Raw genomic sequence first — 24,608 nt, forward strand, 5'->3', positions numbered from 1 at the left:
TGCATATATACTTGTGCCAACTATTCTATTGCAACGACAGACTTATCATAATACATATGCTTACGATGTTTGTTATTTGCAAACTACTTTTTAATTAGTTGCGATCCCAAAGTTTTGCTAATATGTTAAACTAACTAAATATTTTTTTTTGGTTTTTAAGACCTTTTTTCTTTCTACTTTTCTACTTATATGTACATAAAAACTTTCCTTAAGTAAATCGTGAACTCTGCTTTGAGAATAGTGGCGCTAACAGTTCGGCTCAGTAATTTTCCAAAGTTTCATAACTGGTAAAAAAAAAATTGTTATTATGATTAAGCTCTAGAGGAGGTTTTAACATAGACCCTCCTCCCTTATTATGGAGTTATATTCAGCACGTTTGTCAGTATGCAGGCAATGTAGCGTAAATAACAAGAAAAACAAACGTATAAAGCCTATTTTATTTGACATGATTTGAAGCAGTTACATATTTAAACAAAGCTTTATTCTTAGTTTACTAAAGCAACTAGATTGTAGTATTTTATGAAAGTGCTTAATTTCTGTTAGTAGTGGCTCGGCATGGCCAGGTGGGTTATAGCGTTCGATTCGTAATCAGCAGGTTGCGGGTTCGAATCCTCGTCGCACCACACATGCTTGCCCTTTCAGCCGTAAGGGCGTTATAAAGTGATGGTCAATTCTACTATTCGTTGGTAAAAGAGTAACCCAACAGTTAGTGGTGGGTGGTGGTGAGTAGCTGCCTTCCCTATAAGCTAAATAAGGGACGACTAGCGTAGTTAGCTCTCCTGTAGTTTTGTGCGAAATTCAAAACAAATCAATCCTTCAGTCGCTCAGTGGTAAGTTGAGGGCTCACACCCCAAAAACTCAAGTAATTTCAATACTCTAGGTGAGCACGAATAGCTCATTACTTAGCCTTGTACGTAACTACAAAAAGTAAAAACAATTATCTTTATGTTTATCTATGAAAAGTTTGTTTTTATTTTTTCTTTGCAAGCATATTACAATAACTTGTAAATTCAAACAATTAAATATTAAAGTATTCTTGTGGTTCACAAACTTATTAATAACTTTACCTTTTTTTTCATGCGAAATATTCAATTAATTAATGAAATTTTGTTTCTAAGTGGTATCACAACAGCTATAGTTACATACTAATGGGGCCTGGCATGGCCAAGCGCATAAGGCGTGCGATTCGTAATCCGAGGGTCGCGAGTTCGCGCCCGCGTCGCGCTAAACATGCTCGCCCTCCCAGCCGTGGGGGCGTATAATGTGACGGTCAATCCCACTATTCGTTGGAAAAGAGTAGCCCAAGAGTTGGCGGTGGGTGGTGATGACTAGCTGCCTTCCCTCTAGTCTTACACTGCTAAATTAGGGACGGCTAGCACAGATAGCCCTCGAGTAGCTTTGTGCGAAATTCCAAAAAAACAAACAAAAAAAAACATCCTAATGGAGAACGCTTGAGGAAAATGAGTATGAATCACATCAAATATTTTTGGATAAGGAGAAAATAAGAAGTATCACGGGCCGAAGTAGCATCCGGACATTATCATTAAAATGGTTTAATGTGCGGATAAAGTATTCATGTGGTGTTCATCCTTAGTAGGTTATTTCTATCAGTGTATAGTGGATACAACGCTCTTTTGATGTTACCGTCATATTACTTCAGATCTATGACACATTTTCTATGACATACAGATAATCTAAAAAAAGTAATGATAAGTAGCGCAGAATGTAACTGCAGATGCTGTGATAGCAAAGAGGAGCTGTTTATCTTGTGTTGCCTTTTAATTATTCATTTTTTATCTTATTTTATATATTACGCTTATTAGAAATTCATATGCGCTGTAAATTGAATATTACGTAAGCAAGTTACAAAACTGCGAGAGCATGTTCCTTATATTTTTGTACAGTCATTATTGTCCTAGGTCTATTAAAAGAAAATATATTAGTGCGCTGGTGTCGGGCTTGGTCTATGGAACTAGAGTATAACATTAGGTTATTTCCTAAGCATTTGGTCTATTAGTGCACTTGTATTGGGTTTAGTCTAAGAAACTAGAGTATAACATTAATCTATTTTCTTAGCATTCGGTCTATCCTCTCTGTCTTCTAACTGCAAGTGTTTCAAGTAGAGGCATTAATTTTACTGTTTCTGTTATCTGTGGATAACAGTACGAAAGTGGTCCTTTGCTTAAAAAAATATAATATTATTACTCAGTGTAGTCCTAACTGCTTTATTATGTATATATATGTAAAATGTAAAAAAAAAAATTGCGTCCGTCTGTTTGTCCGTTATCTAACTACTCCTCGTTTGCTGGGTAAATTTCAACCAACCCTGGTGGGATAATAGTTTACAACAAGAAGTATGTTGATGGGTATTCAGTCATCTTTCATAATTGCTGTTAATGAGCATATATTATCTTTGACACAACTTAGCGTTCACTTAATTCAGAGATGGTGCCATGTTCTTACACCAAAAACTAACATTTTATTAACGTTTCTATAAAATAATCTACACACAGCGTGGAGGAGAGCACATAAACGTCTTATGCATCTCAGATATTGCACTAATACTTGCTGTGGAGGAATGCAATTGAAAAAAAAATGACCGCCAATATTACAGTAATACATAAAATCAACTAAAACTTCTACTCCGACAGCCATCGTAAGTCTGAAATGAAGAACTGTTGTTTGAGTTATACCCACTTCATATTTTGACCCTCGAACCTTCAACTTCGACCAGTAAGCCATTTCTGCAATGATCGTCAATTAATTAATTACGGAAAAAGCTGAGAAATAACATTAACAGCTGAGTGTTGAAAGCGGGCAAGAAAAGTTACGATTTTTATGTTATTTATCATATCCATCTCTATATATTTTAAGTTCGTAGCCTGGACAAAGGACGGTTACTTCGATTCGTGGTTAATAAAATTTATTTCCAACACGTGCAAGACATGCTCTGATCCTGCTTATGAATACTGGTGCCACATTTTCGTTTTCTTTCTATTTTGGTGTTTTTATTTCGATATTACGATATAAAAAAGATTAAAAAGAAGAAAATTACATGAGAATCATCATAAATTATATTTCATTTGAGAAGTATATACCATTTCTCCTTGGTATTATAGTTTCCTTTTCTGTATCTCAAGGCGGATGGTATGAATATTAAAGCTTTTATTAAAATAAAGTTTTCTAGTGAGTTTCACAAATTATCACAAATTTCCTTTTCTAGCCATTTCGGTATTTAGTACGACCCGAAATTTTCAGTGTTAAAAGGCTTATCAAGTGCCAAAATTGATTAGTAGATATTTGAAGTCAAAAATCTGTTTTAATTTTCTTTACTAGGTTGATTAATTTCGTGGCGTTTTTCGTGTTGACTATTGTACCAGCATCGACTGTTTTTAATTAATATCTTCTAAAGTAGCTGTAGTTAAGAAGTTGAATTGTGTGTGGAAGTAGGAGCATTGAAAAGCTTGAATAACGTTAGGCCTAAAGAGTAAGAGAAATACTGTAGTTATATAATGTATTAACTATTATCTACTATTTATAATAGTTTGTTGAAAACATTTTTTGTGAAATTAAGATGAACCTGAAAGTATCAGCGCAACAGACTTAGTTGTAGTAAAGTATGAAAAAATATTAAGTAGTGTCTTGTTTATTTTCACACATATAGCAAGTTTCGGTAAAGGAGTATTGTTTTTGGTAGGTTTATTGAAAATAAAAGAACTTGTCAATGTGTCTGCTTAAATTTTTAGAAGTGGAAACGGAATAAAAAACATTTTAAAAGATTTTGTATGAAAATATGTTAAGTAAATAAAAACGGTTCAGAAGAAAGTTTTGTGTTGAATTGCATAAAAAAATATGATTTTATCATAAATATAGTGTAGAATGCTCATTTATACTACTATAAGTATTGTGCTTTGGTTCTACATACTCATGCTAAAATAATGAATGATGTATGAGGAAAAAAATCCACTGGGCCTAAAATGTATACTTTATGAATACTATTATAATGTTTAGTACTTGAACTTGCATACCAGTAAACTGAACCATAGTCATATGCATTTTTTATTACTTTTCTTTTTTACATGTTTTAATAAATAACTGTAAATTTTTGTATAAACTACTTATCAGTTGATATACTAATGGCAAAATTTAACCTAATTACTATTTTTACCATTAAGGTAAGATTGATAACCAAATGCTTGATAGTAATAGTGTTGTAAAATTATCTGTCATTGGGTGGGAAATTTTGAATTATTTGGTAAAAATAATGCTTGAACAAATAATATTTCAAAAATTTCTCAATTGATATCAATAAACATATAATGCACTAAGAAAGTGAAAAGCAGAATTGATTTGAAAACTATCACTGTTTGACACTAACAGTGAAGTGAAACATTCTTGAACACTCATTAACTACACACTAGTCATGGCTGACTGGTTACTCATGTTTATAAATAATGTAGATTCATCTTTAAGTGCTGCTAATTCTAGCTGACATCTAATGCAGGTATTAAAATTGCACCTGATAAAAATAGCATGATACGTGAGTTTTAAGTAAAATGAAATATTCTAGACTAAACTTTATGGTTTTGATTAAATTTTAAATTTTTTAAGTTTGAAAGAGGTTTGAACTTTAGATTGACTTCCCATGAAACACAGAATAAAAATAAACTGGGAAATATAAAAAACAAACAAGAATGCTTTTCCTATTTGAAGGTCACCTCTGACCAATAAAAACATCAAAATGAAATGATAGTATATACATATGCATTTTTATATTTATTTAACAAACAAAATTAATCAAAAGTAACTGCATTCACCACATCATCAGGCAAATAAGTTAGTAGTCTTAATTTAACACTGAGACATGCTTAAAGTTTAATTTACTAGTTGCACTACCTATGGTATCAACAATTCACATGTAAAACAAACAAAAAAATATTCATTCATGAGTTTCATGCTTAAATTGTGTATAAGTGCTAATGTATCCTGCTCATTTTCTGTTTTTCTCTTTAATGTGCTAATAAATAGTCTTTATAATTTTGTATTTTAGTATAACTTTTCTATACCATATAGATATAGAAAGTTTTATAAATATATTTTTTAACCCAGTGGAAATCTTGGGAGGAACTATTCAAGGTGCTTCTGGTAGTTCTAGCACAGTTACAGATGGTATCTCATCTTCATCTGGAATACCAGTTATACCTACAACTTCTACCACTACAAGCCAAGGAAATGCATCATTATTACCATCTAGTGGTGCAATAGGAGGAACAGTTTCTAGTAGCTCAACAGCAGCTTCTGGTGGAGATGCAAAGACAGCAGGACAACCTTTATTAGATTTTATGCTTCAACTTGAAGATTATACACCAACAGTAAGTCAAGTATTTAACAGTGAGAACTTTGGAATACTTTGTGTTAAGTTAATTACAGATAAAACATGCAAGTACATTAATTTGTATTCTCATAGGTCAAAATCTAACATTTCTATTAATTTTGTTTTGGCAAAAACTTAACCTGAAGCATTAGCTCATGGATTATATGAAACACTATCTAGTTTTGATTACTGACTAAATCTCTTATTAGATAATAAGCACTTGAAAGAGATTTTGTAAAATAGTTATATTAATTCCAATTATGTAAAAATTGATGGATTAGCACTAACATAAAAAATGGACAAGATACCATTTGGTCCCAATAAATAATCTTCAAGAAGAAAAGAAAAAAGTAAAAATTAAGCATTTTATTTTTGAAAAATCATGGTTTTATTTTCTTTTAAAACTCTTGAAGGTGCCAGACTCTAACAGCACAAATCTGTCATCTGTTACTGAAAAAGAAATCTTTTCTTTAACTGGAGTCTAACCTTTTTCAAATTTTAAAATTATACCTGTTCAATATATATTTTGTCCTCAGAATTCAACACAGAAAAAATGAGAATTTTCCAAAGGTCGTCCAATCCAGTAGAAACCCATATTTATAACATCTTTTAACTTTATTACATCCTCCATATCTTCAAATCTTAACCTATTCTATAAAAGATAGCCATTCCTTTCCTACATCATTTTAGTATCTCTACTCTGATCCCTTATAATCTGTGGATCTTGGGTTTAATTCTCTTTGCTAACAAATTAACTCATCCTGTGTTTGCAATGGCAAAGCTGCTAAAGCTGTTTGCTACTATCATTAATGATGAATTGCTAATTGAAGGGACAGTTACCCAACTTTTTTTTTTTAACTGCAGGTTAGAAGGTAGGCAACTGGCTGGCAGTTCCCTTCATTAACTCTTTTTATTATTTTTAATGTTTATAAGTACCACGATTTAAGGAACACTATACTGATCAGTTAATTGAATGTAATAGATTATTCAGACTGTCATTTAATTCATTGACAAAGACCACTAATTCAGCCATCTCTACTTGTGTTCCTATAAAACTGAAACTTGCTCCTGTAAAATGTAAGTTCTTGGCATTGTCTTATCTAGATTCCCGATGCTGTTACCTCATACTATTTGAATACAGCAGGACTGGATACATCTGATCCTCGCATGTAAGTTTCCGTAGATGTATGTGTTTATAATCATTAATAATAAAAACATCTTAATGAAGAGTAAAAAACACAAAAATCAATGTTTTTTTCAGCACAATGAAAGATAAAGTATTATTATTTACAGTTTACTACTTTTGGTAACAGTTACCATCGACAGAGTGCAGTGTTAGCTTAAAGTATATGCAGCTATAAACCATTGATGGGTGAGGGTGTGAGTTCATTTTTAAATATGAGGTCAGAAAAAAAGGGGTAGAAAGTTAATTGTAAATGGGACATGTTGATTTGTTTGTCATCTATTTATACACAGATTTTTAATTGTTCAAATACTCTATTTTATGTTCCTTTCTGTGTTTGTTTGAGCATTTTGTTTAATCTTTGCATTTTCCACTCAAAATTACTCTCACAGTTCCAGAAATATTCAGTTACAGTGGAGAACATAGTGTTGTTATGTTTTGTATAGTACCAATGTTCTTTCAGTTTGTTGTTATGTTTTGTATAGTACCAATGTTCTTTCAGTTTGTTGTTATGTTTTGTATAGTACCAATGTTCTTTCAGTTTGTTTTGTATAGTACCAATGTTCTTTCAGTTTGTTTTGTATAGTACCAATGTTCTTTCAGTTTATGTTTTGTGTAGTACCAGTGTTCTTTCAGTTTATGTTTTGTGTAGTACCAGTGTTCTTTCAGTTGCACTTTTAATATCCTTTATTTGTCCTATGTACATGTTACTGCAGCAACATTTGATTTGATAGATTCCTTCTTTATACTTGATCTTGTTTTGAATATTTGAATGTTTTTAAATGGTTGAAATTTTGTTTATAACAACATGTTAATACTTAATATTTAAATCAGCTAGTTTTTTAACTAATGATGTACCTAAAGAGTGTAGCAGAATTTAAAGTACTAACAATGGGTCTGTATGGTACATTAGGCTCGCATATTTTTGATGAAGTGTACATTCCGGCTGTATCCAATTCACATGGAATACAATTTGTTTTTCTTTGTACAATAAAGAATTTAGAATTTTTTAAAGCAAGTTGTTAAAAACTAATTATTTTAAAAGAAATAGTGATGATTAGTTCTGTTAACTCTACAAGTCATACATTGTTTATGTTGTTTAATTGTTTCATTAAGCTCTTGTAACATTGTTAACATCATTTTACTTGAAGTTTCTAAGTTTTTCTCATTAAATATATATCCTTCATGGGTTATAAATGTGTTGATGCAGAGAGCAAAGTTAAATTAGTAAGAATTATCAGTTCACAGAGGAATTACTAAAGTGAGTTTCTTAGCTTGTATTGTAACAACAGAGACAAAGGAGAATAGTTTGTCTGGTCAAAGGGTGTCCTAAAGTAATTGAACCTATCTGTGTGGACTTTGGTTTAAAAAAACAAAATTTTTTGAAGCTGGATACAACTGTGATAAATTATTGTAAAAATATATTTGTCCAAACATTTGATTTGTTTCAACTATATTATTTTAAAACAAGTAGATTGTGTGCTCTCTGTCTATTGTTGACATTTGTTGCCAAAAAGTCAGATACCTACTGTAAATAATCTCTACTGTTATCAACATCTGGCATTTGCCATCCAGCCAGGATTATGCAATGGTAAAGATAGTAAAAATAAATATGAATTACAACAGAAGTACGCCCATATAAGGAAACTAATAAAAAACATCATTGATTTATCCTGCAATTTTGAATAGAAATTGTTAGCGTTGTGTGACACAAGATAGTTTCATTTAAAATTTGCAGCACTGAAAACAATAAAATTATGAATTGTTTCTTTAGTTTTTTTCATTGTGAAATATTGTATATAGAACATTATTAAAAGAAGTGTTGTTTTAATTTTTTTAATTAAATTGTTTTAAGGAAACAATCAAACACAACCAACAGAAAGAGGACAACTTAGATAATTTTATTGACATCCAACAGCTAAACTTCCCAGGTAAAATTACAAATTTATATTTTCCAGAAACACCTAAAAACAACATCTTAAACGATTTTTTCAAAGAATTTTCTCACAAAACCATCAACATAATTTCACAAAACAGAAAACTAAAAAACAACCTTACAAAAAGAGACATTAATTCCATTAAAAACCTAAAACAAGACAAAAACATAAAAATTCTAAAAGCAGATAAAGGTAACGCTATAGTCATAATGAACACGAATGAATACATCCAAAAAATGAATAATATCCTATCAGACACAAAAAAGTTTAAACAAATAAACACAAATCCAACAAAGACACACGAGACACAACTGAACAAATTACTACTACAAATGAAAAAAGCCAACACAATTTCACAAACACTTTATTCCTACCTCACGTAAAACCGACTCACGCGACACCACAAATATACGGGATCCCCAAACCTCATAAACCAGATTGTCCATTACGACCAATAATGTCCACATATGAATCGTTTAATTACAATCTTGGTAAATACATAGCATGGGCATTCTCCAAATATGCAACATCAGCCAGCTCATTCATCAAAGACTCTTTTAATTTCAAGTCTAATCTAAATCAACTTAATCATAAAGCCTTAATGGCCAGTTTCGATGTTATATCCCTCTTTACAGAAGTTCCAACCACTGAAGCCTGCAAGATAGCCTTAGAACTCTATATCCGAGACCCTAATCCAACTATAGAAATTCCCAGTAACCAGTTAGCAACCCTCATAGAATTCACCACGATAAAGACAAACTTCATGTTCAACAACCAAAACTATATACAAACAAATGGCCTAAGCATGGGCAACCCAGTATCACCAGTCCTAGCCAATATTTTTATGACACAAGTTGAAACACAAGCAATTAACACAGCATTACATCCACCACTATACTGGTACAGATATGTAGATGACACGGTTCTTGGGATTGAAATCTACAGAACACATACTTAATTTTTTCAATCACATTAACTCTATACATCCCAACATTAACTTCACATGTGAACAGGAAGAAAGCAATCAAATATCATTTCTTAACCTCAAAATTACAAGAACTGACACACAATTCAAAACAGAAATCCACCAAAAAATCACCCATACTGGACTATACATACACTGGGACTCAGCACATGAAACAAAACAAAAACTCAACATACTAAGAAACCAAATAAACACAGCCATAAAACTATGCTCACCAGATAAAATTAACGATGAATTAGACAAAATAAAACAATACTTCATCAACATCAATAAGTTTCTTCCACAAACCGTAGAAAACATTATTAGCACACACCTAGACAGAAAGCAAAATCAACCAACTAAAGTAAATACAGCTCACGAATCAAAAACCACGAAACCATATACTGCTGTATACCATATATTCCTGACATCAGCAAACAAATAACCAACATTTGGCAAAATTAGTAACAAAATATGACATTCCAGTTAATACCAAATTTATTCAAAACCCGCACAAAACTGAGGTCTATACTATGTAAAACTACACTGACAAACACCACACCAACATTATTTATAAAATACAATGTGATAACTGCCACGACTTCTATATTGGAGAAACAAGTAGAAAAATGGAAACCAGATTGAAAGAACATAAAAAGTCACCTTCACACGTTTTCGAACACTGCAAGTCAAATAAACACAACATAACCATAGAAAACACTCAAATACTAAATAAAGAAACAAACCTAAACAAACGCAAAATTAAAGAAGCCTTACTTATACAACAACTTAAACCCAAAATAAACCAATATAAAGGAATGCCTTTATACCTATATTAATATAATAAAATAAATAAAATTATAGATTCAAACATCTAATACTGCCCTCTACATTTCGACACACAGTTACACAACCCCTTTCAAACATGTGGTCAGCTTCCGGTCAGTTACCTCTTTCTTTGTGAACCTGACGATGACCGAAGAAGGTCGAAACGTTGTTCGCTCTTCTATGTAAAATATTTTCTCAACCCAAGCGAGTCGTTTTTGCATATAAATTTCTCAACAAGTGGGTTTCTCGACATCACTGATTAAACATATAGTTCCCTGTGAAACATTCATGCCAATTCTGTTAGAAAGGTTATGTAGGCAAAACTGGTAGAAACACTGACACGATAGCTTCTGGAATACTAAGCAAGCAAGATAGGATTCCTCCTTTAAAAAGTGACAAAAGTTAGAAGATTATTGTTAAGGTTGAAGAAAATTAATTTTTAAAACATTTTTTGTACTTATTTGTTTTAAAGTTAAATATCTTGCTTGTAGTATTTGTTTCTTTACATGTTATAAAAGTAGTTTATACCATTAATAAAATTGACTTTAAAGGAAAGTAATTTTGCAAAAATGTATCCCTGACTTAACATTGTTCATATGGAAAAACCTGCATTATTAAAGACTTGTTTGTATAGCATGCCATTTTGTATATGGATAAATCATAATTACACAGTTTAGTACTTAAATTTCTTGTTTTTTTTATATTTATCTTTTAAGATGTTTTGAATAAACACTTCCATTCTGACACAATATCTGCATAATACTTTTTAATGTAATGAGTGGATGATTAACAACCTCAAATATGGTATCATTGCATTTGCTCTGTATTTACTGTCTTTCAGAAACTTCCAGTTGAATAGTAATTATAAAGTAAATTGCTTCAAAAATATATCTGAATTAAATTAATAGTGGTAATGAAAATGGAAGGACATTGTTGAATATATGATTGTTATTTTATCATGAAGAACTTTCTTTTAAGCCTTTCTGTTATAAAATATTTTAGAGGCAATTAGTATCAATTTTAACTTTTCTTCTCCATTTGATGGATTTATACATTTTCTACTCAACAGATAATACTGTCAATTTCAAGCTTAATATGAAGTTCAAGTTTATCAGTTATTTAAAGAAAATACATATCTGTACTTTAAGAACATGTCTTGTGGCTGTCCAATCATGTCAAGTTAAATTTATTTTTTCTTTTGAGAGAAACATTGGATGCTTTGGTGATATTTTCCTTTACATATGTTACCTTTGTTAATTTATATGCAGTGTACAGTGAATGTGATGTGTTAAACATATTTCTAGTTAAATAGTATTTCTATTTTTCATTTTGTTAAATTCTCATAATCAAAACATTTGTACTGTATAATTGGTAAATTTGCTCATTGAAAACATCCTGTATAAAAGTATTATTTTCAGTTTGCAAAATGTGTTAATCCTTTGCCTATTACAAAATTGAATGCAGTGCTTGGGTTGCAGAGAAATTGTAACAAAACTTTCTAATTTTAATTTCATTTAGAATAAAAGAAGAAACTTTTATTCTGTGTTCACTCTTAAATAGGTTGGAGAATACATTTCTACTTATTTAAACTTGGAGACTTATTTTTTGTTACAAATTAAATTACATATTTTTTAGTGTACGTCTCATATCCCTGGCAACCCAAAAGTTTATTTCTGATATAGCCAATGATGCTTTACAACACTGTAAGATGAGAGGAGCTGGACAAAGTAAGAAGACAAGCAAGGTAAGTTTTAGATTTTCTATGCAACAGTGCTTGTTTTTATACTTGTTATAAAAAATATGTTCTTTAACCATATCATGACAGGCCATGGGTCCAAGGCCATACCATCACTATGTTGAGTTGCATTCAAAACTTTATTAAATCACTGTTTTATGCACTTGTTATTAAATTTGGTATCAAACTATAGATTGCTATTCATATTTGTGTAATGTACATTTATTTAATTTCTCAATTCAAAAGTAAGTATTTAAAAACACACCTAAATATTGATTTTTGTGTGTCACATGGTATGTCGAATGCAGCACTAGCTCAAATTGGATGTTTGTGATGTAAGAATACAGAGTTTGTGTGTGTGTATTGTTTGTATAAATTAGGAACTCGTATTACCTATATTTAAAAGCTATAATATAAAATAAAAACTTCCTATCTTTTTTACATTAGTGAGATATCACTAACGTATTGAGTCAAACACAGTGGCCCCCTGCTCACCTTTGATTTTTGGAAACAGTCCCTTATGTATACACTTAATTCTATAAAGGTCAATATAGTAAAATTAATAAATCTTTATAAATGTATCATTTTATGACATTTAAACTATTTAGCTTAAATATTTGTGTTTTTGAGTTATAATTTATAGTCATTCTAGAAAGAAAAAACAGTTTATATTTACTTCCTAATTGTTATGGTAGTTATGAGATTGGTGAAATCTATCAAACACAGATTCAGATTTGATAGTGATAATAACAGTTAAAATATAAAGTTTTTCTCTCAAATAAATTCTGAATGAGTTAATATAATTAAGTCTATTTAATAACATGGAACATCAAATGAAAAACTTGGTAAGGAGATCAGTAGCCTTCAAAAGAACTTGGTTAAAAAATATTTTGTAAGATATTTCTAGTAGTTATCTGATGTAAGTAAATTTAGTGTAATAGGCTAGTTTAGCATGTACTGAATGAGTGTGTTGGAACTGTATGTTTTGTGATTATTATTAATTTTAAATATTGTTTGTTGTATTTTATTAATGCATTTACAAGCAATTGAGTATTTAATTCAAAAAATTATGCTTAAATATAAAATATGGATTACATCTTGTGGTAATACTAATTGTCCATTTTCTAGTTAACTTGACTAAATTTTTTTAAGTGATAATTAATTAATTTTTATGCCTAGTGATAGTTTTCACTGTTTAGTTATTTTCTGCAATGTAAGTATTTATCACTGAAACTGTTTAATTATACAAGTAAAGTGTGCCTTTATGTTAAGAAAAAGAACCAAATTACCTTCATTATTTAAATGTACTTAACATTTGGAGAACTGTAATCCAAATGTAGGCAAATGAATGAACTTGTATTATATCATATTTTCATTACTTGTAGTTTTTAGAAATTTTATTTCTGATTGTCATTCTACCTTTGTAATGACAGCTGTTATACTGATTTTACAGTATATCCCTTTATTGTAAGCATGTAACTGAATTATATTGGTTATCTCGGTAAATCTAGTAAGTTTTAGCTAACTCAGTGTTTTGTGCTCAAAGTACCAACTAATGTACAACTTCCATGTACAGTGTAATTTTTCAAAATTCTACAAAAGCGTGTATTTGAATATTTGTAAAACCAGAGGAAGTGAAAATATGTAATATTACTAAACACAAGTTAATATAAAAATATTTTTTTATCTTAGTACTCATTTTCACATCAAGAATTTGTTATGCACGTAAGAGAATGTAGTTCTGTACGTCTGAACTGATATAAATTCCAGTAAATGCAGTGTTGAACATTACTGATGTATTTTAGCTAGACCAATTAAATAATTCGTTGATACAAGAACTATCAAATGCTTTCTTTTTTCACCTTTTCCAATAATTGGTAAAGGTGAAAACACCAGTCATCATATATACCCTTTTGTTAACCTGTCTAAAATTATTCTTTCTGTAAATCATAATGAAGTATAAGGAGGTAGAAGGAAAACATGTTTTCAAAGATGAAAAAAAAATTTTTATTGGTGTTATTTGATATTGTTTTAATATAAAGGTAGGCAGTTTGTCATTTGTCAGTATAGTGTTCCTTGAACCCTGGTACATAGAATTAAAAAACAAAAAATTGGTGAAGGGTGCTGCTAGCTAGTTACCTTTTTAGTGTACATTTAGAAATTAGTGACAATGACAGATAGCCCTTGTAGCTTTTATATAACAAAGACAGGACAAGCACTTTGTGGCAATATAAACATTTTATTACTTAGATAGTTGGAATAATAAAAAAATATTAATAACTGCAATCCCTAATTTGAATTATTTTTATGACAATTGACTTAATCATACTTTTGATTAGTTAATGGTTGGAGTAATAGAAAAAGTAATAATTAGAAACATTAATTTCAGTTAATTGATTTAATTATAATTTTGGATACAGTCACTTTACATGGCACTAACTGATGCAACTAGTGCTCATAAGAAATTGACTACATTGCCCATCTCAATCCTGAATGAGAGGATTTGATCTGAAAATGATTCAGAACAGATATACCAAGTATATATTTATGTATAAGGAAAGCTACAGATATAAACTTAGGTGTACACAGTAATACTTCAGTGTTGTTTTTCACAAATGTGGTAAACCCATGTATGTTCAATGTTGAAATATAGCAGTTAACAGTATTTTTGAAATTTATGTTTTGAGAATTTCATCCTGGTTTGCTAACTTAAACCAAAGCCCTAATGAGTTTTCTAAAGTTTATTCAGAATAAGTTTTATTCTGGTTACAGACACTTTTGTTATTGTACAAAACTGTTAGGGTATTTTTTAATCTAATAGTAAATGTACTCTGCACGTCTATAGCAACAAAGTAGATGTTTTCAATGATAAGGATTTTTGTAATGTATTCTTATAGGACAAACGTTACACTCTTACAATGGAAGATCTTAATCCAGCTCTTATGGAATATGGAATTCATATTAAAAAACCTCATTATTTTGTTTGATCCTTCATGTATGACATGTGATGGTAATGTATTAATTGTTTTAATGGTCTAAGACTTAGAAATTTGTGTAAGAACATTTTTGGGTTATAAAAGCAGTTTTTATACAAAAAAAAATTTATCTCTGTTGATAGTGTTTATGTTGAGAAATATGTTTATTTAAAAACATTTCTTATGAAATATAATTATTAAACATTTCAATCATCATGTTAAAATTATTTTTTGTTTCATCTTAGGCCAATAAAAATAGCTGTAGTTTCTCTTACCTGGCTTTCATTGAACAGCTATTGTAAATAATATCTACTCTAGAAAGCTGACATGTTTTAACTGTTTTGGGGTTATCTTTGCAGCTTGTCAGTCAAGATTGTCAAAACATTTAGATAGAAACTACCAACTTCCAAATTGTGCTGTGCCCTTTATACACAATATTTAAATTACAATGACCACAGAAATAAATAATGTTTGTTATTTCTCCTTAGTGTACCTTTTTTTCACCATTGCTGACAGTTCGATCAATCATAATATACTTTAAGTCATATATATTAGTTGCAGAAAAGTCTATTGCTAGAAATTGTTTCCCCAAAAGGGGACTGTATTCTGCTTGGAGGCATCACCTGTTTTAACCACTCAGACCAACTTACAGTAGTGTATTGTCTGTCAGTCAGTAGACACTAAAATATCACATAAGAGATGCTTAATACAATAATTTGTATATTTGTGACATTAGTAAAATGTGCACATGCCATGGAACATGAGAAGAATTATGTACTTTGTAGGCTACAACATAGATTAACATCAAAAGCAAGAAATAAAAGTATTTGTTACTCTAAATTTTGTTGTAGCATCTCTTGAGACAGAACACTTTTGTGGACTCTGTGCAAGTACACCTAGTAACTACTTAAACATTTAGGTATAGTGTGCAATGGCATGGTTGATATGGACATGTAGACACCAACATGTGGGTTTTAAACAATGCAAGAAGCTATTTTCACAAGTTCATATGAATTTTGGATAAAATTTTATTAGTTTACACAATGAAATTAACCCCAAGTGGAAGGTTTATTTTTTCCAGTAACTGTAATAAAGGTAATTTTTATTAGATTTACAGTTAATTCTTGATGATGAGGAGCTCACTTGCAATAAAAAGATATTTCAGAACAGCTGGTATGGATATTAACACTTTTATTGATAAGCAGAGAACAACATTTTGACCTTCCGAGGTCATCTTCAGGTTAACAGAGAGAGAGTTTGCAACTGACCATTGCCAGGCACTTGTCTTAGGGACGAGAATATGACATATCTCTAAGACAATGTGCCTGGCATTGGTCAGTTGCAAACTCTCTCTCTGTTAACCTGAAGATGACCCAGGAAGGTTGAAATGCTGTTCTCTGCTTATCAATAAGTGTTAATACCCATACCAACTGTCCTGAGATGCAGATTTACAGTTAGTATAGTATTATGTTTCCAGAACTACTAATACTTAATTTTCATTTTGTTGGCATTTGAAAAGTAAAGTGAAAGTAGAAGCAAAATTACTAGTGTATAGAATAGTATTTTTGCTGTATAAAATTAAGTGTACACAAATTAACTGTGGAGTTTTCCTGCAGCAATAAAAAACTCGGCTTGTATTCCAAAAAGAGAAGTCTAAATGTTTTATTCATAGATTAGGAAGAAATCATTGTTGGTTAAACCAAAGTTTCTTTTGGAATTAAAATTCAAAACTTATGCATTGTAAAATTTTGAAGAATTTAATATATACTAGTTATTTTGGAAATCGGTTCACCTTCAGAATGTTTTTTTTTCTTTCACACTGTTGTTTGTATTTTTTTTACCAGCTTTGCTACAGTAAATATGAAAAGTTACATTTCTCTCATGTTTTTTTTACACCTGTATTGGATAAAAATAAAGGTTCTGTGTTATATGAAGAAAAGTAAACATGTTCAGACCTAAAAATGTTTTATATCATGTGTAGTTCTGATATTTTTTTGAATGTTATGTAACATTACAAATAAAAAATTTATCACATCTATGTAATTTGTTTTTACAAAACCATTGCTGTAAATATAATTACAGTTGATAAATATATTTAAGTAGCATTCATTTGTAATCCTGTATTGTGTGTTTATAAAACATAATTCTGCAAGTTGATACAATAATTAAAACAGATACATATATTTTAAAAGTTTATTTGGTCATTGTTACAAAATATTCAAACAAAACAGTGTGAGCTCTGTCAAAACATTATTTTCTAATTATGAATAAGGATAACTGAAAGCAGCAGTTTTCTAAGCAGTATTCCCATGCTAATTTTTATTATCTTCAGATGAATTAATGTTATTTTAAATCCAGTACAGAATTGTACTTTTAATGGTGAAATATATATATATACAAAAAAAAGTTACTAATATTTAAAGTGGATTTACAACACTAAAATCAGAGGTTCGATTTCCCTTGGTAGACTCAGGACTTAGCCTAATGTGGATTTGCCATAAGAAAATACACACAGTATTCAAAAATTGTATAAACATGTATGAATATTTTTATGGCACATTATCACAAGAACACTTAATCCTTACACAGAGGCCATCATTAATTAATGCTGCTACTTACAACATTCCTGCTGTTTAAAGGTTAATTGCTGGAGACAGTGAAGAGCATTAGGAGTTGAGATGTTGTGGGTATAAACACACAATTCCAAACCCTTCTTTGATTTTTCATGACTAACTATTTTTCATCTATGTTTGAATTTTGTCAGAAGGGGTAACCCCAACACTTTTGGATGCTTTCACCACAAACAATTACCATTTTGACTTTGAGGTTATGACTTACCAAATGGCAATGGAATTTCAAAAAAAAAAAAAAAAAAATTAAAGCTTAATTTATATAAATTCATTATTCTTTTATATTCCTGATTTTAATTTCCTATTTACAACTAATGTAATTAATACAAAAATAGTTGTGAAGCTATTTTCTTTATATATATGTATTAAAATATACTAGCTATTCTTTTTCAGGTATAATCAGTCAATGTTGCCAATATATTTGAAGTTAAGTCCAGACAGAAATATTCATGCTGAAAAAATGTTTTAACTAATATTTATCCAAAAGTGGTATTTATATTACATAAAGAATAGTGCAATATGCAAAATGTTTTATATTATTTTTGAGAATACACTGAAGATGTAAATTTTGTAGAATCAACAGTAGTATACCATGAGTTATGAATAATCTAAATGTAATTTTTTTGAAAGGCAATAAAGTAAGGGATGATAATAATCTGGTTTTCATTTAGAATCATGTTGAAAGTGTTAGAAAATTTATGTGTGTATTTATTTTGTATAGTTAAGTTTGAGCTAATAATACAATGAAACAAATGTCGTGAAAAAGATGTAGATTTCTATTACTCGCAGTACAAAAATAGTAATTAGTAGTAACAGGAATTAACACAATTGTGTGTATTAAAGTTTGATGAGTGTGATTTTAAAAAAAATGTTCGTTTAAACAATTAATAACATCCACTACTTTTTTTGCATTCTCAAATCACAGAGGTAAAAATAGTTATTCTATCAAAGAGTCCAAAACTTTTATTGAATTTCTAGTCGACATAAATAAGTTGTAGTAGTAGTATATAGTAAACACCCTGTAGCTATTACCAAAACTTTGGGATGAGATATCATCGGACATCAGAATCATATTTGTGTTAACTTAATGGTCGACTCGTAATCCGAGGGTTCGAATCCCCGTCATATCAAACATGCTCGCCCTTTCAGCCGTGGGGGCGTTATAATGTACAGTCAATCCCACTATTCGTTGGTAAAAGAGTAGCCCAAGAGTTAGCGGTGGGTGGTGATGACACTGCACAACAATAATTTTGAAAAGTTTTTGCTGATTGTGACAGGTACCTGGTGGGTATGCACAAATATAGTTTTGGTTTTGCTTCATCACGTAAACACTCTGAGAAATAGACAGTTAACTGTTTACCGGCATTAACGTATTTAATTGCGTTTTTGTTTCTAATACGCTATTAAGTTCAACATAATTAAAAGTGTTTTGCTCCTGATTTTCGTTTGTATTCAGTGTCCGTTGCATCACGTTGCAGTTTACAACAGTAGTCAGCAAGCATTGACGGATTCCAGTTGCCCTGATATTGTTTTTCCATTGTAGCAATGTCCTGGTGAAACTGAAGATTTCGATGAAACGGTACGTGATGGGCAAATTTGGATGTGATTTACGTGATTAGCAGCCTTCCCTCTAATCTTATACTGCTAAATTAGGGACGGCTAGCGCAGAGAGTCCTCGTGTAGTTTTGCGCGAAATCAAAAAAACAACTTAATGGTGCTAAAGGCTCGTACTAACGAAAACAGGAATTTGTTTAACCTATAAGTTGAGCTGTTATTGTTTTAATAAAACATTATACTTTACGTGAAAGTTCATATGCTCGAGTACTAAACAAATTTCTGCTCAGTTTATAGAATCATATTAATTTATAAATAGGATTACTTGCTCTGGATTGAACGTGAAAATGAAAAATAGTTTAAGAGTAAATTTGTTATATGAACTTAAGATTTCCATCGTAATTTAATTATGCCACCTAGCATCATGAAATTAGTCAGGGATTCGTTTAAAGCGGTAAACGTTCGCTCTAAAAACAGTAAACAGTCTTAGTAACGTGGTTAGGCCGAATACTATTCTGACTTCATATCACAAGTAAATTTCACACCCAATGTTATTGCTTGTTTGTTTTTAAACTTCGCGCAAAGCTACACGAGGGCTATCTGCATTAGCCGTCCTTAATTTGGCAGTGTAAGACTAGAGGAAAGGCAGCTAGTTATCACCGCGAACTCTTGCGCTACTCTTTATCAACGAATGGTGGGATTGACCGTCACATTATAAAGCCCACCACGGCTGAAAGGGCGAGCATATTTAGTGCGACGGGGATTCGAACCCGCGACCCTCAGATTACGAGTCGAACGCCCTAACCCACCTGGCTATGTCGGCCTCAATGTTATTGCTTCACTTTGTTTTAGAAAACTTAATTTACGTACATTGAATATAAGTGTGTTTGTAATTAAACTTTGATTATGCTGATCTGGATAGTTTTATTGTCATGAAATTTTCACATGTTCTACAGTAATTCCTGTACGCCGAATCCGAAAATAATATCCATTTTTTCCATCACGTACAAATTTTTAATAAAACGTGACATGTACTTTTACACAATCGAATAATTTGCGTTGAAATCAGATCACATTTTGTTATGCTTTAATTGTTGACAACTTCTGACAACAACTTAGATTTATCTTGATCAATTGCTGCGTAGGAGTCTTATCTTTCGTTCTAGAACTCGCGCTAGTATATAAACGATTAACAGGCTGCATGACATGTCATTTCTAGATAATATTTGTTTGTGCGTCCAATTTGACATTATTTCTTTCTTTTCAATGTTATCTATTCGTTGCTATGATAACAAAAGGTCGTGTACATGACACAAACATATTCTGTTATATTTCTGATAAATGTTTGTTGGGTGTTACATTAGGAAATTGAATTCAAATGAGCAGTTCGACAACACAATGAGGAAAGTTGAAAATGAAGCGTGGATTGTCTTTGCGGTAAAGGCGGATACATTTTTAGGAAACTGCAATGATCCAAATTATGAGAACGTTGTCAATAACAAACTCGATAAATTTATAGAGTTGAAAGTTCGTTTTCCGCATTCACATGTTGATATTTTGTCTGAAAATCTCAGTATTGTCAGCGAATAACAAGGAGAAAAGTTTCATCAAGACATCAGAGAAACAAAGAGGAGTTATCGGGAAAGGTGGAACGTCTTCATGATGGCTGATTACTGCTGGTCATTGAAATAAGATGCTCCAGAGGCAATATATAAAAGAAAAACTACAATACGTAGTTTTGAGACTAAAAAAGTAGTTCGCACACAAAAATAAAGATGAACGAACATCTAAATTCGTTTGGCATCAATTTTCTTCACTCTGCATTTTTTTTTAAACAAGCATAATAATAAAATACGTTCGTTGTGACAAACAAAATAAGAATTTGATCTAAGAGTCTTCTCTCTTCCTGATTTGTAAAAAAAAAAAAAAAAAAAAAATCCTCAAGTGGGAGAAAAAAAAATATTTCCGAAATTTGCTTAGCTGAATCATGGAAACTGTTTTTAAAATCAAAACTTTTATGACGTTTAAATTCGCAGGCCTGTGTTGTTAAACTGTTTAAGGTATCCGATTGAAATAAAATGACAATAGTTAACCTAGATATAAACGAAGTATGTTGACGTATTGAGTAATTACCAAAGGTTTTTCTGACCTCCATTAAGTGTTTGTTTTTTTAATTTCGCGCAAAGCTACACGAGGGCTATCTGGTGGTGGATTGACAGTAACATTATAACGCTCTCACGGCTGAAAGGGCGAGCATGTTTGGTGCGACTGGAATTCGAACCCTCGAATTTCGAGTCGAACGCCTCAACCCACCTGGCCGTTACATTAACTAAAATTAAAACATCATCTGGGTGCTAACGTTGTGGCAAAAATGATTTTCCAATTTAAATTGTAATCAAACATTTAGAACTTCGTTCATAACTTGAAATTCATTTATCAACAAATTACAAACTTTTTTCATCTATACTATTCTTTTAGATAGAGATGCTTCTTTAAACATTCATTGTTCCAATGCTAAAGACTAGTAACATTCTCTTCAGTGTACATTTAATTTTACAGATTAATGCAATTAAATATTAGATACCGAACTGCACATACACAGCCAACAAAAACATTTGAAAGCTTTGTATGCTGTTTGCACTTTAAACTCTTACCTTTTATCACAAAACAAGATAAATAAACTTAAAAGGATGAAATTGTACAAAATTAGCTATTTTTACATGAATATCTTATATCAAATACGACGTCTCATAAATTGTTCACAGAAAAATTGAAATAGTAAGAAATCACCGATCAGAATTGATGAATAAAGTGTCATCAACAGATTTGTCGTTTTAATTATTGTAGGAACTTTTCATCACAGTTAAAAATAACTGAACAGTTCTCAACTCTTAAAATTTTCTTATTTCATAGTTTGTCAACCACCTTGCAATCAAACATTTACAACTTCGTTCATAACTTGGAATTCATTTGTCAACAAATTACGAAGTATTTTCATCTACGCCACTCTTTTACTTAAATTACTTGAAGAAACAATTAATATATTTATAATAAAACCATTCTTCATCAAACTTTGGTTTATACTTCCTAATGAATTACAAGTATTATCTAACTACTTTATTATGAATACGATTTATAGCTTTATTATACATATTTTTCACAAATCATTTAGTTGTCCCCCATCAACGTGCTTGACTACTGTTATCTATCATGACATGTAATAGAATAAAACATTTTCCAACACTGGTCTCGATAGTATCGGGAGTAAAAATGTCTATTCTTCATTATAACAGAAATCCTCATTACCACCGTTGTTAATAGAAATGGAATGATGATTTAATTTTCCTTTGCTGCTGAAGCCAAAGGGTTTGTTTCGTATCTTTTTGGTGGTTTCCATTTTCTACAGTTATTAAGTTTTCAGTTTTTTGTTGGATGATGTGGTTCAGTTGTTCTTCTGAAGTTGATTCACAGCTGTTGCTTTTTACTAAAATGTTCGATAGAAGAAAACGTACATAAAAAGAACACAAAAATAAAAGAAACTTGCTTTTATATTTTACAGTTACGACAGAAAGTGTTCGTACCCCTGGGTCGTCAGTAGTGTTTTCCTCATAACTTAAAAAGTATCACGATTAGGATAATGAAAGTAGGGTGCATTATAAATATTTTTCTAACACATATATACATAAATTTTTAGGTAAACTGAACGACAAACAAACTTTATAAACAAATAACCAAACATAGGAGGGGCAGAAAGTGTTCTTGCGTCTACTTTATTAGTTGTGTAGCCTTTCAGGTGAATTACTTCGCGTAATTTCTCCTCATAACCCTCCATGATCATTTGACAGTACTCGACTGGTGTTTTCTTCCATTCTTCTTTACAGAAGGCCTCCAATTCTTGCAAGTTTTTCGGATGACGTTGATGAACCCTGGTCTTTAACTCATGCCAAACGTTTCCAATTGGGTTGAGATCAGATGACTGCGATGGCCACTCCAGAACGCTTATATGGTTCCTCTGCAACCAGGATTGCACATATTTCGATGTGTGCTTAGGGTCATTTTCGTGCTGGAAGATCTAACGACGCCCAAGCCGCAAGTTTCGAGCATCATTCTTGATATAAGTGCCTAATATATCAACGTACTCGTCTTTTTTCATGATTCCGTTGACGCGGTGAAGGCTGCCTACACCAGAAGAGCTGAAGGAACCTGGGACTGGGAAGACTGGGCTTTGTTTGGAACACGTAAAGAGGTTTACAATATCAGTTAGCTAATTTTAATAGCCAATTTTCTCTGAGTTATGTAAAGTGTTGGATGTGGTGAGGCCATATATTTTACCTTATCTACCTCTGTCAGATTACTTGGTGAAAGAAGTGATACAGACTGTCAAACTCATGCTTACTAAGTTCATTATCCCTTGCAAAATCAATTGGGATAAACACTTACCATACACCGTAAATGTGCACTGTAAAACTGAATAGAGATCAAGAGGTAGTTTGCCAAGAGTATTGCTCTTATGGTGATTATGTGTAATGGAAACAAAGGTGTATAGTAATGTTAGTGTCTAAATAAATTCACTTGTGTGGTGTCACAAACATGTAGAAACATCATATGGAGCTTTTCATGAGTGTTGTGTTACATTAATGAAATAATTACGTAACAAACAATTATTAAGGCACATATGAATGATAATACTTTATTATTAAAGGTAACAGTGACTATTAAGCTGCAAGATAGTATTTAAAAATAGTGCATATGTTGTTTGTTTTAATATTCATGGCATAATTGTGTAATTTGGGTAGTGAAATACTTGGCAGGTAGAGAACTTTTTTGTAAGAATAAAAGTTGTAGAGATTCACATACAGTTACGACAGAAAGTGTTCGTACAGCTGCATCCCGAGTAGTTTTTTGCTCATAACTTAAAAAGTATCACGATTAGGCTAATAGACTTGTGGTTTATTGTAAATATTATACTGACACACATCTACATAAATGTTTATGTAAATTGAACGACAAATAAACTGTTTATAAACAACCAAACATAGGAGGGGTAGAAAGTGTTTGTGCGTCTACTTTGATGGTCAGTTGTGTTGCCTTTCAGGTGAATTACTTGGCGCCATCTCTCCTCATAGCCCTCCATGACCGTTTGACAGTATTCAACTGGTATTTTCTTTCATTCTTCTTTACAGAAGACCTCTAACTCTTGCAGGATTTTCGGATGACGCTGATAAACCCTGGTCTTCAACCTATGCCAAACGTTTTCAATTGGGTTGAGATCGGGTGACTGCGATGGCCACTCCAGAACGCTTATATGGTTCCTCTGCAGCCAGGATTGCACATATTTCGATGTGTGCTTTGAGTCATTGTCGTGCTGAAAGATCCAACGACGTCCAAGCCGCAAGTTCCGAGCATCATTCTTGATATAAGTGCCTAA

General features: G+C 31.3%; 2 protein-coding genes across 11 annotated transcripts in view; one reads left to right on the plus strand and one right to left on the minus strand.

The window, feature by feature from the left end:
* The first annotated feature begins 3,229 nt into the window (after positions 1–3,229).
* LOC143229675 (transcription initiation factor TFIID subunit 10-like) lies at positions 3,230–17,187 on the plus strand. Its single transcript, XM_076462356.1, has 5 exons — positions 3,230–3,487; positions 5,110–5,372; positions 6,479–6,543; positions 11,922–12,030; positions 14,919–17,187. Coding segments are annotated over exons 1-5 (528 nt in total). The 5' UTR covers positions 3,230–3,486; the 3' UTR covers positions 15,009–17,187.
* Positions 15,979–24,608, minus strand: part of LOC143229673 (uncharacterized) — a 70,428-nt gene continuing 61,798 nt past the window's right edge. For all 10 annotated transcript variants that reach the window (XM_076462349.1, XM_076462352.1, XM_076462345.1 and 7 more), the window contains one exon: positions 15,979–22,664. In XM_076462349.1, coding sequence (XP_076318464.1) covers positions 22,646–22,664 — 19 coding nt within the window. In that variant the 3' untranslated portion in view covers positions 15,979–22,645. The remainder of the gene's footprint in view (positions 22,665–24,608) is intronic.

Source organism: Tachypleus tridentatus, chromosome 10, assembly GCF_004210375.1.
Source record: "Tachypleus tridentatus isolate NWPU-2018 chromosome 10, ASM421037v1, whole genome shotgun sequence".
Classification (NCBI taxonomy): Eukaryota; Metazoa; Arthropoda; class Merostomata; order Xiphosura; family Limulidae; genus Tachypleus; species Tachypleus tridentatus.

Bases quoted from the DNA above. Each gene is read 5' to 3' on its own strand.
- LOC143229675 (XM_076462356.1), top strand. The intron at 5,373-6,478 runs GTAAGTCAAGTA...TGTCTTATCTAG, and splicing joins TTGAAGATTATACACCAACA to ATTCCCGATGCTGTTACCTC. The intron at 12,031-14,918 runs GTAAGTTTTAGA...GTATTCTTATAG, and splicing joins AAAGTAAGAAGACAAGCAAG to GACAAACGTTACACTCTTAC.